At 43.0% G+C, this 15307-nt stretch overlaps 1 protein-coding gene across 1 annotated transcript in view; it reads right to left on the bottom strand.

Moving 5' to 3' along the window:
• Positions 1-3037: 3037 nt before the first annotated feature.
• TNNI1 (troponin I1, slow skeletal type) overlaps positions 3038-15307 on the bottom strand; it is a 44438-nt gene continuing 32168 nt past the window's right edge. Inside the window, exons 7-8 of the mRNA XM_082247129.1 lie at positions 7856-7966; positions 3038-3062 (exon numbers count right to left, since the gene is read on the bottom strand). Of these exons, the coding sequence (XP_082103255.1) occupies positions 7859-7966 (108 nt within the window). The 3' untranslated portion in view covers positions 3038-3062; positions 7856-7858. The remainder of the gene's footprint in view (positions 3063-7855; positions 7967-15307) is intronic.

Consider the following 15307-nt stretch of genomic DNA (forward strand, 5'->3'; position numbering starts at 1 on the left):
AATGCACCCCCTTACCTTGTGCTACTGCCAGGAAGAAGATGTGGGTGGATCTGGGAAGAAGAAAGTACAGGGGTCTGGAGAAGGACCAGAGGAGGGCTGGAGTCAGCTTACAGAGTCTCCTGAATGCTGAGACCAGGGGAGGCAGAGACAAGGTGGTGTTGTGGCTGCACAGCAGGTGAAGGATCTGTAGGAAGATTTCTGCCCTCCTCTCTGCTGCAGACTGCTGAGAAGGGGGGTTGGGCAAAGACGAGCCTTTCTGCAGCAGCACAGAGAAGCACAGGATCTGGCAAAGGAGTTCTGTCTTCTCTGCTGCTGACTACTGAGACAAGGTGGGGGCAGAGACAAGGGGGGTGCCACAGCTGCAGGAGAGGTGCGAGGGCCACATAAAATGGCTTGGGGGGCCGCATTCGGCCCACAGGCCTTGTGTTTGACACCTGTGTTCAAGAGGCAACAGCTATAACCAGCAATAGAAGACTGACTTGCCCCAGAATTAACTACTGTAAAAAAGATTTTGCAGTACAGACAGTGCTCTAAAATTATTAAAGATTTGAGTAACTTTTTGTGCAGTACAATTTTTTGCAGTTTCACTCTCATTCAATCAGAAAGGCATAAATTCATATACGTCCACTAGAAAAAAAATTGAATGAACAATTTGCTGCTGTTTTTGGGCAAGGAATGCTGTTTTTTTATGTTGAAACACAAATGAGAAATTGAGGGTTATCATATGTACATCTGCTGTATGTTGCAGTGAACTCTTTGTATACTTGTGTTGTGCTCAAGGTACTCTGTTTGAGTGTACGATGCTTCTTCTACTCTGTCTGAGTAACGCTGAGCTTCCTAATAGCGGAGCCTCCAATTGTCCCTCTTTTTAAGACCAAATCTCTCTGTCATTTGTGCTGCCTCAGTTGTCCCTCTTTTTGGTCTAATGTGTAGATCTCTGTATAAAATGTACTATTTTACTACCAAAAATGTTGATGTTGTGTTGCACTAAATTTTTCATCCAACCCCTAGATTACTGCTTTTGTTATTTTGAAAAGCCAATAAAAAGGAAGAATATAGTAAAAAAGCCAACCTTTTCTGCATATTAGATCTTTATAGTCTGATTAACTGGGGCCAAGGCAGGGTTGTGCTCTTTGCCTACATACAGTGTGCTAAAAGGTGTCCTTTTTCATTTCAGAAAGTGGTGAGGTACAAAATAGTAATGAATAAATATGACAGTAAACAGAGAGCTATTGATTTTTCAGCAGGTGCATGTTAGTGCCACACAATATGGCATAATTGTGCATGGGCTCCAGGGGGTTGGACCTCTGCTTCAGTTTCACTCCTGTAGCTTAAAGAAAGGCTTTTTTTTCAGCGGGAACGTGGGGGAACGCAGTGCTGGCACCTCCAGCACTGAATTTATGTAATGGCAAGGGGTGCTGGGTTGTGCTAAAGGATCTATTGATGTTGGGGATCTATTGTCATTGTAGGGGATCTATTTTTGCCTGAGGGGGAGGTCTGTTGTTGCTGTGGGGTATCTATTGTTGCTGGAGGGGGATCTTCTGTTGCTGGGGGTCAGTTGTTGTTACGAGGAATCTGAAGAGTCTATTAATGCTGGCTGCGAGGGGATCTGTTTTTGCTGCCGGGGTCTATTGTTGCTGGGGGGGAGGGTATTTTGTTGCAGGTGGTCCATTGTTCCTGGGGAATACATTATTCCTGGCTGCAGGTGATCTATTTTACTGCTTTTCTTGTTTTTGTTAACAAATTCCATACTTTAGACCACAAATGTTGCTTGGTTCAATACTCTCTGAAAGGGGCAGTACTGAGAGGTTGGTAGAGGTTGGAACCAAGGAATGATGCTCAAAGGTTGGTAGGGGTGGAAACAAGGGGATACTCGAAAAGGAGGAGTTCCTGCACTTATTCTCTGAGAAAAAAAGCCCTGGCTTAAAGTGATTGTAAACGATCACCTTGTAAAACAACTCATTCAGTTTAAAATAATGAAATGAAAGGCAAAACATTTGTGTATGGATATAGCAAACATTATAAATACATTTTTTTCCCTTTTTTATAAGTGATCACATTCCCTCTGTTCTCAGCTGCATAAGAGCTGGTGGAGGAGAAGCAGCAGCACAATGAGCTTCCCAGTGAATGGCTGTGTAGCAGGGGTGTGTCAAGATAAGTTTGATCACTGGAGGAGAGCATAGCTAGAGAACTGACCACAATGTGTTCTCCTGCTTAGTGTGGTCAGTTATTATTAGGAATGCAGAGGGACTGACATGAACAACAGGGATTGCACATACAGGAAACAATACAAAGAGAACTGGATACTTTCTCATACAAGTACATGGTACAGCAGGCACACATATCAGGAAAATTAAGTGTTGGGGTAGCAAATGGGGCTCAGTAAATAACCAAGATATAGTGACTATAATCAAGGCAGGAGTATACACTGCCCCTGGTCCTGTTCAGTCTTTATCCATATTGTGATCTGATGCAATGATAAAATTTTGTTCAGATTAAGTTTTTAACTAATAAAATTATGTAGTGTTTATATAGTAACCTTTAAACAAACACAGAGTAATTCAGGGCATTCTAACCCTCTTTTACACGGGCTTTCCGATCCGGTCCACCTGTCAGTTTTTCCCGGCGGACCTGATTGGACGCTCCATGCACCTCTATGGAGCAGCGGATGTCGGCGGTGACAGCTCCACTGACACCCGCTGCTCTCCGATCCGATCCTGTACGTGAAATCCAAATCGGCGGATCGATCCCCGCTAAGCAGAACGGAGTCCGCCGGACGGAAAGCCCGTGCGAAAGGACCCTAATAGAATGGTTAGAAAAATGAACATAATTTAATCTTTCCAATCAGAAATATTTACAGAACCCACTTTAAAAATATAATTTGGTTTGACCTAGTTTATAACTAACATATTAAACCAAGTAAAAATGTGACAGACGCAGATATAAATTTATTGAGGTGTTTTTGAAGTCAAAGCCACTAGAAATTGACACAGCAGCTTCAGCTGCAGGACAAAATCTGGAAAATAACCTTGCAGGTAGTTGAAGTAGATATTCACCTGATCCTGAAAAAAATAAAGAAGAGATCAGCGATAGCAATCATTTGTTAATGTTATAGTCTTTCATGAAAAATGAATGATTATATTCCAGGTTTCTATCCTTTTTTGTGCTCCTTCATCTAGATCTACATTATAGCAGTACAGGTAAAGCACCCCTGCCAGATAGTAGAGTCAGTTCCTGGACTAAATTCAGGAACCCCGGCCAGAAAGAAAAATATGTTTCTGGACTCACATAAAATCTTTCTTCTAAATATATAGATATATATTTATAGATATATAATATAGAAATATAGCCTGCTCAGCTAACCACTTCGACCTGCTGACTGGGTGATGAAGGAACAGCAGCAGACGGATGAGATCAACACTCTGTGCTTTCCTCCTCTTTGCGTTAAAAGTACTGATAGTGCACAACAAAAGTTTTTCATTTATATTAACACTACTATTTATAAATTTACACAAGATTATAACTTCACATATTAAATGTTACTTTCTTTACTTTAAACCCACTATTTGTATCCCTTTTGGTAACCCTAATAAAATGCATTCTGCAATATATTAGTATATGCATACACATTGTGGAAACTAGGGAAGGCCTGAACACCCCCCTGTTCGGTGCGCACCAGAACAACTCAAACAGGGAAAAAGTTCTAGCGAACATGCAAACTCTATCAAAGTCTATGGGACACGAACATTAAAAATCAAAAGTCCTCATTTTAAAGGTTTATATGCAAGTTATTGCCATAAAAAGTGTATGGGGACCTGGGTACTGCCCTGGGGGTTATGTGCCCTGGGGAACATGTGTTAATGCAAACATTTTTTTTTTTTTAAACGATCCTTTTTAACCACTTAAGCCCCGGAGGATTTTCCTGCTAAACGACCAGGGGGTATTTTGCGATTCGGCACTGCGTGACTTTAACGGACAATTGCGCGGTCGTGCGACGCTGTACCTAAACGAATTTGACGTCCTTTTTTTCCCACAAACAGAGCTTTCTTTTGGTGGTATTTGATCGCCCGTGCGATTTTTACTTTTTGCGCTATAAACAAAAAAAGAGCGTACATTTTGCAAAAATAACAATATTTTTCACATTTTTTTATATGAAATTCCCCAAAAAAAATGTAAAAATCAAAATTTTTTAACATTTTCGGCCAATTTGTTTTATGCTACCTATGTTTGGTAAAAAAAATCGCAAAAAGCGTATTTTGATTGGTTTGCGCAAAAGTTATCGCGTTTACTAACAAAGGGAAAGATTTTTGTCATTTTTGTTGTTTTTTTTTAACGTGTAATGGCGGCGATCTGCGATTTTTTTTGCCGTACTGCGACATTGCGGCGGACAGATCGGACCCTTGACTGACATTTTTGACACTTTTGGGGTTACCAGTGACATTTCTACAATAATCCGTGCTATACATATGCACTGTTACTGTAAAAATACACTGGTAGTGAAGGGGTTAACTTTATTTGGGAGGGAGGGGCTGTGTGTATCCCTAGGGGCGTGCTTTCCACTGTGATTGGCTGTGGCTTGAGCTGTAAGGACACTGATCAACGGATCTACATACTAGATCCGTGTGATCAGTGTCTTTACAGCGAGGAGAATGACAGGTGGCTTGTTTACACAAGCTGCCTGACATTCTCCCTCTCCCCCGCCGATCGCCGAGTGACCGGCGGACATCGGGTCCGCTGGTCACACGCGCGGGGGGGTCCGTGACCGCGCGGGAGCGGGAGCGCGCCCGCTCCCCAGAGCCTCACAGGCGAGCGACGTAGACCCACGTCACTCTGCCTGTGAGGGGCTGACTGCCGCAGTAAATATACTGTGAGCAGTCGGCAAGCGGTTAAAGGAGAAGTTATTTTAATGATGCTTAAAGTGAAACAATAAAAATGGAAAAATTATTTTAATATCATGCCTGGGGGGTCCCCTTAGTCTGCCTGTAAAGTGGCACATCTGTAAGATCTACAGAACCTGCTGTAGCAATACTGAAATTTCTAAAGGAAAAATTTTCTTTTAAATTAGCTTGTGGCTGTAATGTAATACTAATAAAAAAAATGAAAAAACAGCATAGGGTTCCCCCCCCTCCCAACAGCATAGGGCCCCCCCCCTTCGGGTCTGCTATGGATTTTAAGGGGAACCCCACCAAAAAAAAATGGCGTATCCATACCAGACCCTTATCCAAGCATATAGCCTGGCAGGTCAGGAAAGGGGGGGATGAGTGGGCCCCCCTCCCCTCCTGAACCATACCAGGCCCCATGCCCTCAACATGGGGGGGTGGGTGCTTTGGGGCAGGGGGGGCTCTACTCCCCCTCCACCCCAAAGCCCCTTGTCCCCATATTGATGAGGACAAGGGACTCTTCCTGACAACCCTGGGCTGTGGCTGTGGGGGTCTGCAGCCGGGGGACTTATCAGAATCTGGAAGCCCCCTTTAACAAGATCCTGGCCCCCCCTCCCATGTGAATGGGTATCGGGTACATGGTACCCCTACCCATTCACCAAAAAACGTGTAAAAAGTAAGAAACACAGTTTATTAAAAAATAAAAATTAAAAAAATAGTGCCCCTCAATGTAAATCCATCATCAATCACGACGCCTGCCGGAACCATGATTGACAATGGATTTACAATAAGCGACACTATTTTTTTATTTTTTAATAAAGGACTTGTCAAAAATTGTTTCCTGTGGTTCTTACTTTTTGACCTTTTTTGGTGAATGGGTAGAGGTAATATGTACCCGATACCCATTCACATGGGGGGGGCTGGGATCTGGGGGGCCCCAGATTCCGATAAGCCCCCACCTGCAGACCTCCACAATCACAGTCCAGGGTTGTCAGGAAGAGGCCCTTGTCCTCATCAAAATGGGGACAAGGTGTTTTGGGGGGCACCCCAAAGCACCCTCCCCATGTTGATGGGGACAGCCTGCCAGGCTGCATGCTCGGATAATGGTCTGTTATGGATTTTGGGGGGGGGGGGGCACGCCGTTTTTTGTTTTTTTTTTTACTTTTTGGCATGGAATTTCCCTTTAAAATCTGTATCAGACCCAAAGGGCCTGATATAGATTTTGGGGGGACCCCACACCGTTTTGTTTTTAAAAATCCTGTCATAGGGTTCCCCTTAACCACTTAAATAAAGGGCACTGTCACTCCCTTCCTGCCCAGACCAATTTTCAGCTTTCAGAGCTTATTGGCGTCTATGGGCAATCTTGGTCAGCTTAACATAGTGCTGCTTCCCGTCTTTAAAGGAGTTGTAAAGTCACAAAGGTTTGTTTATCTTAATGCATTCTATGCATTAAGATAAAAAGCCTTCTGGTGTGGCAGCCTCCCCAGCACCCCTAATGCTTACCTGTGCCCCTCTCTGTCCAGTGATGTCCACGAGTCCCTCGGCCGTCCTGATTAGCTGAGATACAGCCGTGGCGCCATTGGTTACCGTGGTTGTAAATCAAAGTCAGTTAGCCAATCAGGAGAGAGAGTGGGCGGGGCTGAATGGCAGCTCCATGTCTGAATGACCACATGGAGCTGCAGCCCGGCTTGGGTGTCCCCATAGCAAACGGCTTGCTATGGGGACACTCGGTAGGAGGGAGGGGACAAGACTTTACAATCACTTTAACATTGGCGTCTATGTGAAATCTTGGTCAACTTGACATGGCACTGCTCCCGAACCATAAGTGACAGGGAAACCAAACTTGGGGAGCACCGAAAGGGGACCCAGGACTACAACATATCTGATTTTGGGGTCAGCCAGCTGGCCTAGATAATCAGTTATGCCTGTAAATGACTATTGCAATGCAGTACATGCATTGAGAAGTGAAAAAAGGTATTGCTTCACTTTAAGTATACATTTTCTTTTTACATACATGCTCTGGTCCCATTATGTACTAAACGTGGGGTATGCCTGTACACTAAACTGACTAAACACACTATCCACTAACTACCTGCCTAATCTCTATTGTCACACACTATACACAGCTGTTGTGTAGGCAGCAGCCTTATATAGTGTGGAGCGTGGACTAAGCCCCTGAGCCATGATTGGCCAAAGGCACTCTGCCTTTGGCCAGTCATGGCTCTCACAGTAGATTGTGCTGTGATTGGCCAAAGCTTACAGGTCAGGTGCATGCTTTGGCAAATCCTCAGCAATCAATGCACTGCAAGAGCACAGTGCATTATGGGGTGCTCATTGGGAGAACTTCCCGCTGAGCGCCCTGTTTGTTCGTGTGTTCAGCGAATACACGAACAGCTGATGTTCGAGTCAAACTTATGTTCGACTCGAACACACAGCCCATCCCTAGTGGAAACATATATTGTTTCTTTGAACCTTAAGACAAATATGGATATGCATCTCTGAGCTGTATAAGGCCCCTTTCACACTAGTGGACTGTTCAGATCATCCTGTCCATTTTTCAGGCGGATCTGAACGGATGCCCCATGCATCTCTATGGGTGGAAACCCTATTTTCCATCCGTCCAGCAGATCGGATGGGATCAGATGAGAACGGACAGGCGGTCCGTTCTCATCCGATTCCCCCATAGAGAACAGCGGGGACCTGACAACTCTGTCTCCAAACACAGCGCGGAGACAGAGCTGCCATCCGCCTGCTCAGCGGGAGATCGGCAGATTGATCCCCCGCTGAGAAAACGTAGTCCGCCGACGGACTCTACAGTGTGCAAGGGGCCTAAAGCACATGTAAACAGAGAAATGCATACATACATACATTTAAAATATCATATAGAATTATTTGAGCCTCTACTGAAATATTTCTTTTTATAACATACAATGCTACTATAAGCAGATAACATTATAAATAGTTACAATGCATACCTCTTATTGGGACGTTGGAGATTTTGCTGCATCAAACATTTTCTTTCTGCCCTCCATGCCTGACATGGCCTCTACATTCTTACGCCAGTCACTGACTTCTACAGGACGCTCCTGAGAGATGAGATAATAACATTTTATACAGTTATTTCACACAGCTACTATCTTCTATGAAGAATTTATAAAGAAACCTAAAATATAGTATAAAGAATTATGTAAAACCTGGCACTATACTTTACACCAATAAACCACTACTGGCAAAATTTTTATTGGGCAATGATCAGAAATCTGTAATATGTAGGTTGTTGCTAGAAATAAGTTGCTATCCAGGAACAATTTTCAAATAAAAGACGATGTACGATGAACCTAAAAATAGGGATTTTATGTTACTAATGTATACAGAATAACCCCTAATATTAAAGTGGAACAATGTACATATTCTTCCAAATCGTTTACTAAAAAAAAAAAAAAGTGAAAAGTCTTGATTACTTTGGTATTCACCCTTTGTCTACCTGTGAGTAAAGAAAGTGCCATGTAAAGGCTTCCTTGTTCAGAACACATCTAAAAAGCCCAACAAAGATAAAGAAGCTATTAAAACAAGTCCTGGATCAGGTTCCGAAGAAGCACCAACACAGTTTAAGGTTTTAAAAAAATATACCAAAGCTTTGAAAATCCTCCAAGTCACCCTTATTTTATATTATATGCATTAATAATAACATAAAAATAATTTACCTACTTAACGCAGCCAAGGTTTGGACCCCCCCCCCCCCCCATCCTCTTGAAACATGAGGATGAATTAAATTAGACATATAGAAGATTTTAGAGCCTCTTTAAAAGAAAATTTTTAAATTTGAAAATAAATTAGACTATATTCAGTCCAATGATTAACTCTGAAATCCAGTGAATAAATGTCAGGGAAAGCTTGTCTATAGTATAGATGGAGTTACCAAGCGTATACATGCAGATGTTCGCAGATGCACGTGCACACAGGCTTACCCATGTGCGTGCCCGTCACCAAAACTGGCACCAAACAGCTTAGTTTAACAGGGCTTCAGCACTGGCTCTTTGCTGTTTGGTCTACAGCGTTCTGCAAATGTGTTCCTAATTTCCGTTCCAGACATCTGATTTAAATCGGCATGCTGTTGACCATCCTTGTTTGCTACCTGCACTGACCTGGCCTTGTCCCCAGATTTTGTCTCTGCCTTCTGCTCTTGCCTGATGCGTTCACTGCTGACATTGGCCTGTGACCTGACCATTTTTCTGTCTATGCCTGATCTGCCCACCCGTTTCCAACCTGGCTTGCCTGACCCTGCATCCAGCTCTTCAAGCTTGCTATAGCTCCTTGAGTCCAGCACGGCATCTTCCAGTATAGTACTACTTATCAACAAAGACCAGAAAACTTGTCAGAACTGAAGGCAGGTCTACAGTAAGACCCTCTTCAGTTTGCAAAAGACCTGCCACTGGGGTCAAGGTTCACCTTCCACTAGGACAATGACTAAACATACAACCAGAGCTGAATTGAAGTGGCTTTATTACAGGAGCTTGAATGTCTTGCTATGGTCCAGTCAGAACCTAGACCTAAAACCACTCAAAAATCTGTGGCAAGGGTTCCACATTTGCTTTCGGGTAACTTTTCAGAGTGGTTGGTTCACCAGCACAACATATTCACATACTTTAATTTCATCCCGCATCTCCCCTAAAAAAACACTACCCTCCTTCCCAATCCCATTTCTCCACTCTTTTGTTCTCTCTCCTATTTCTCCCCTCCTCTCCTTCTACCTTACCCTCCTTCATCTCTTTTACTTCCCTAACCATTCTCAAAATCCTGATTCTGTGTCAAAAAGTACACACTGTTGGGAACGTTTAGAAATTTAAGAAAATTCCAACCTTCATATCACTTCAATCTATACATCACTGGTACATGCTAATACTATTATAATGCTATCACCATGTACTCATGTGCCTACCTCCTTTACATTTTTACTACATTGCATATGTGTCATTTTAATGTATACTTTGCCCAATCGTCACTTGTATTCTTTTAAAACCTTCAATAAAATATTATTAGATAAAGACATAAATAAGAAACAGAGTGCACAGGCAGCTGAGCGTTGATGAGATATTTCAGGCCAGTGTGTGGAGTGAGATCATCCTTCCACAGGACCTGAAAAAGAAGACTACGCCCTCTGAAACGCATTGTCTTGGCAACCCCAGAACGTCTCTTGTCAGCTGGCACAGTCTGGAATCCCATGATTGCAAAGGCGGGACCAACCTCTCCATGGATTCGGGGATCCCTGGTCTGAACCAGCAGCTCGTGTGTAGCTTGTCAGCTACTGCATTCTGGAATTCACTCCTCTCAGCCTCTGCCCTCCCATCTTCCAGGTGACCTTACTCCACACACTGGCCTGAAATATCTACATCAACGCTCAGCTTCACATTACTCTTGTGAGTGTAACTTGCTTTTATCTCTTATCTGCTAAATAAAACTGTATTGCACAAAGAGCCCGTGCACTCCAGCTTCCAGTGTCTCCTTGGCTGATGGAGCTGCATGGCCCTGTGCATCAGTTTGCTTTTAACCCTTTAATTGGTGGATCTTATTCTGCACTGCAGTTTAGACTCCATGGATAGTGATCATTCCAAACTTGGGATCATTTAGAGACTATAGCGCTTTTACTGCAACTTTTTTTTTCTTTTTACTGTAAAAAATGTTATTGCATACAAAATCTGTGGAAAAGCCTGAATATTGGCAACAGAGGACAGGACATTAGGGGAAATCTCTCAAATCAGACATAGGCAGCAAATAAAACACTTTTTTTAATACAATTGAGAATGGTTAGAACCTCTGACAAGTTGTATTGTCATCAGAAAGGGAAGGATTTGGGTTTATAGAGCACAGGCTTGATTTTTCATTGGGGTAGAACCCACAGTATATGCTATAGATGGTTTGCACCTAAATAAAAAGGGGGTTGCTGTGTTATTTGAGAGGTTTATGGGAAGGCTTGAGGAGTATTTATACTAAGATTGAGGGAGGAGGGTGAATGGAATGGGGTAAGATGGGGGGGGGGGAGCTATGGCAGGTGATAAGAAGGTACTCAAGTTGCAAACAACCATTGGAAATGATAGTACTATTTGTACTACAAAAAAAATATGCAAAGCACAAGTGCAAAATGTGACAATGAATTAAAGTGTCTGTTCACCAATGCCAGCAGTCAACTAAGCAAAATATGAGAGTAGTAAGCTTTGGTGTATAAAGAGAACTATGATTTAATTTGTATTGCTGAATCTTGGCTTTATACTTCACACAAGTGGGCTATTAATATTTCTTGCTATGTTCTATTTCAGAGAGACAGGGTAAAAGTAAGTGTGGTGGTCTCCGTCTCTATGTGAGAAGTGATCTCAAAGTAGGTGTGAAAGAGAACCTAGTTGATGGAGAGTGTGATGGTGCTGAAGCCTTATGGGTGGAAGTGCATATGGGTGTGCATACTTAATTATTAGAGTTGGTATCCAGAGGTGAAAACTTAGCTCCTTGCACAGATAGAAGGGGCTGCAAGGGCTGGGAAGTGATAATAATGGGCTATTTTAACTACCCTGAAATTGACTGGAGTAATGTCACTGCTGGAACACTAACAGGGCTGAAATGTATAAACCTATTACAAGACAATCTTTTGGTACAATTGTTAGAAGCCCCAATTAGAAATTATACTATGCTAGACCTTTTAATCTCAAAGTATGCAGAGATTATTACTAATGTTCATATAAAAGAACATCTAGGTAGCAGAGGCCATAAACTGATTTCATTTAATGTTAGCTGTGGGCAACAAGCTCATACTGGAAAAATAAAAGCACTTCATTCTAAAAAAGCAAGTTTTCCAAGACTAAGGGCTGCTTTCCAAGATTTGGAGTGGGAGGGAATACTATCATTAGAGGGCACAGAACAGAAAATACTTCAAATCTACTGTATGCAAACACAATGCAAAATATATTATCATGGGTATACATTTAAAAGGCTAAAAATATATGGCTCATAGTTAAAATATTTATAAATATTAAGAAAAAAGCATTTAAAAAAATATAAAAATTATGGAACACTAGTATCATTTAAAATATAACAAAGTAACAGAATGTATCAGAAAGTAACAATGTAACAGAATATGTAAAAAGGAAAGCAAGGCCACAAAAATCCACAACAACAGGTTGCACATGAGAGTAGAAAAATAAAAACACAAAAAATCTTCAATTCAAATATATTAAACACATAGTGAACATACCTCATGCACCGGGTTCTGGACCAGAGTCCTTCAACTCTTGCAGTTTCTTTTTAATTGCCCTTTTCCTAGAGACCATTGGTTTGTTATGCTCCATTTAAAACTGCTAAAACCTGCTAAATCCCAATTTAAACTGGTGACTTATGTTCTGGCTGGAAAACCAAGTTCATGACTGTGCTCAAAAAAATCTGCATGCTTGCAGAACAGTCCACAGAACTAGGATCGTGCGTGCAACTACATGTGCAAGTAAGCACATTTGAATGTTCTTTGGCACCCAATGTAAGACTCAGGATCATTGGTGAGTGGTTGTCAGCTCCTGTCATCCGTAACCAGACACTGCTTGTCCCTGTGCTATACCCGTTTTGTCTTCTGACTACACCTGATCTTGATCCCTCTGGTACCTGAGCTTTGGCTTCATGACCCCCCACCTTGCTTTTCCCTTTGGCTAATCTGCTGTCTATGTAATACTGACCTCAGCCTGGCCCCAGTTTACGCTCTTGTCTTACAAATCTGTACTTGTGTTGCTAACTACTACCTGTCTGACCACAGTCCTGCCTCCGGCTTCTGCTAGCCCTGTGACAACATTTGGCACGAGTTCCTGTTCCTCAAATTCTACTTCATCCCAAGATCCTACCCTGTTATCAATCTTGGGGGACAAACAGCCAGGAGGTGTAAAGGAGAGCCATCTTATCAATTTGGCCTCTACCAGACATGTGACATGTCCTATTTGCAGCAAAGCAGACTGTAGCTAAAGCCTGGAAACAACTAGCAAGCTAGTGGAGCCAAATGGTAGAACTTTTTTTGGCACTGGGCTCCAGCACTCAGGGCCAGTTTACACCATAAATTAAAATGGTTCACATGCCTTCCTGGTGCTGTGTGATTTCAGCCCATTTATTAGTCCGTACCAAGAGTTGTTCATACACTGCTTTACAAAACGCACAGCAACCGGATCACGTGGTACTACTGATCATATGATCTGGTACAGGCACAATGTTTACACTGTGTTTGCGACCTGCATTTGGGGAGTCATTAAAGTGATTGTAAAGTCTTGTTGTTTTAAAAAAAAAAATAACAAACATGTTATACCTACCTGCTCTATGCAGTTAGTTTTGCACAGAGCAGCTCAGATTATCTTCTTCTCGAGTCCCTCTCCTTTGCTCCTGGCTCCTCCCTCCTGCTTGCTATGGGGGAAGCTGAGCCAGGTCACAGCTCCGTGTGTCCATTCAGACATGGAGCCGTGACCCAGCCCTGCACACTCTCTCTCCTGATTGGCTGACTGACTTTGATTGACAGCAATGGGAGCCAATGGCACCACGCTACTTAGTCAAACAGGCGGGGAGTCCCTAGCAGCTGAGACATTCCTACAACATCGCTGGATCTAGATGAGGCTCAGGTAAGCATTAGAGGGGCTGAGGGGGGGCTGCTGCATACAGAAGGCTTTTTTAACTTAATGCATAGAATGCAATAAGATAAAAAAATCTTCTACTTTTACACATCCTTTAGGTTGACACCTACTGTAGATCACAACAGCAGTGTGTTCTGATGTGAACAGGTTCTTAGTCTGGATGCATGGAATTTCATACGTTTTTGGGAAAGGTCCCACCCAAACAGGGACACTTGAGAAGCATGGATTTATATTAGAAGGGGATTTGTGTTTGGGGGTAAGGGTTTGTACTGGGAAGGGGGATTTGGGTTGAAGGATTTGTGACTGAACTGGTGAGTGGACTTGTGCTGGCGTGGTGGATTAGGGGGGAAAGAGGATTTCTGCTGGGGTGGATGTGGGGGAGAGTATTTGACCCAGGATGGGGGGGGGCTGTGCTTGAAGAGAGGAACTGGGGGAGAGGATCTCTGCTAGAAGTGGGAAGAGGATATTTGCTGAGAGGGGGATTGAGGAGTAAGTTTGTCCTGGGGCAATTTGAAGAGACATCCTTCACGTTGCACCCCATCACAAATACTGGTGCAGTTTAACCAATTTAGCCCTGAGGGATTTGGCTGCTCAATGACCAGGCCCTATTTTGCGATTCGGCACTGCATTACTTTCACAGACAATTGCGCTGTCGTGCGACGCTGTACCCAAACAAATTGACGTCCTTTTTTCCCCACAAATAGAGCTTCTCTTTGGTGGAATTTGATCACCTGTGCGATTTTTATTTTTTGCGCTATAAACAAAAAAAGAGCGACAATTTTGAAATAATTACAATATTTTTCACATTCTTTTATATGAAATTCTCAAAAAAAAATTAAAAAATCTAAATTTTTTAACATTTTAGGCTAACTTGTTTTCTGCTACATATTTTTGGCAAAAAAAAAATCGCAATAAGCGTATTTTGATTGGTTTGCGTAAAAGTTATTGCGTTTACTAACTACGGGAAAGATTTATGTCATTTTTATTGGGTTTTTTTACTAGTAATGGCGGAAATCTGTGATTTTTTTTGCGGGACTGTGACATTGCGGTAGACAGATCGAACCCCTAACTGACATTTTTGACACTTTTGGGGGTACCAGTGACATTACTACAGTGATCAGTGCTAAAAATATGCACTGTTACTGTAAAAATTACACTGGCAGGGAAGGGGTTAACAGTATGTGTGATCAAGGGGTTAAATGTGTCCCTAGGGGCGTGATTCTAACTGTCAGGGGGTGTGGCTTGTGAAGTAATCACAGAGACATGCAATCCTATATAGTAGGATCACATAGCCTCTGTGATCACTTCAGGGAGAAGGACAGACGGCTGTGTTTACATGAGCCGTCTGTCCTTCTCTCTCAGCTGCGGGAGATTGCGAGTGGCCGGTGGCCGGTGGCCGTCGGAGCCGCCGGTCACACGCTCTGGCTCCCTAGCTAACGAGCGGCGGCGCGCGCTCGCCCCCTAGAGTCTCCTGAGCGAGCGACGTAGTATAACGTCGCTTTGCCCAGGAGTGGCTGCCTGCCGCAGTAAAACTGCAGTGGGCGGTCGTTATGTGGTTAAAGGAGGTCCCAGCAAGGCTGTGGACATGGGGTGGGGGGTTGCATTATGGAGGGGAGGGGGGTGATAGGAGCACGCTGGAAGGGGGAACAAAAATGCACCTTTGCCTGTGTAGACAAAAATCCTTGCACTAGCCCTGAGACAAAAATAAAGGTGAAAAAAAATACCTGGATCAGATGGCATACACTTATGTGTCCTAAAAGAGTTGAGCTCTGTTACTTCAAAGCG

This window comes from Pelophylax lessonae (genome assembly GCF_965119305.1).
Source record: "Pelophylax lessonae genome assembly, chromosome: 2".
Taxonomy (NCBI): Eukaryota; Metazoa; Chordata; class Amphibia; order Anura; family Ranidae; genus Pelophylax; species Pelophylax lessonae.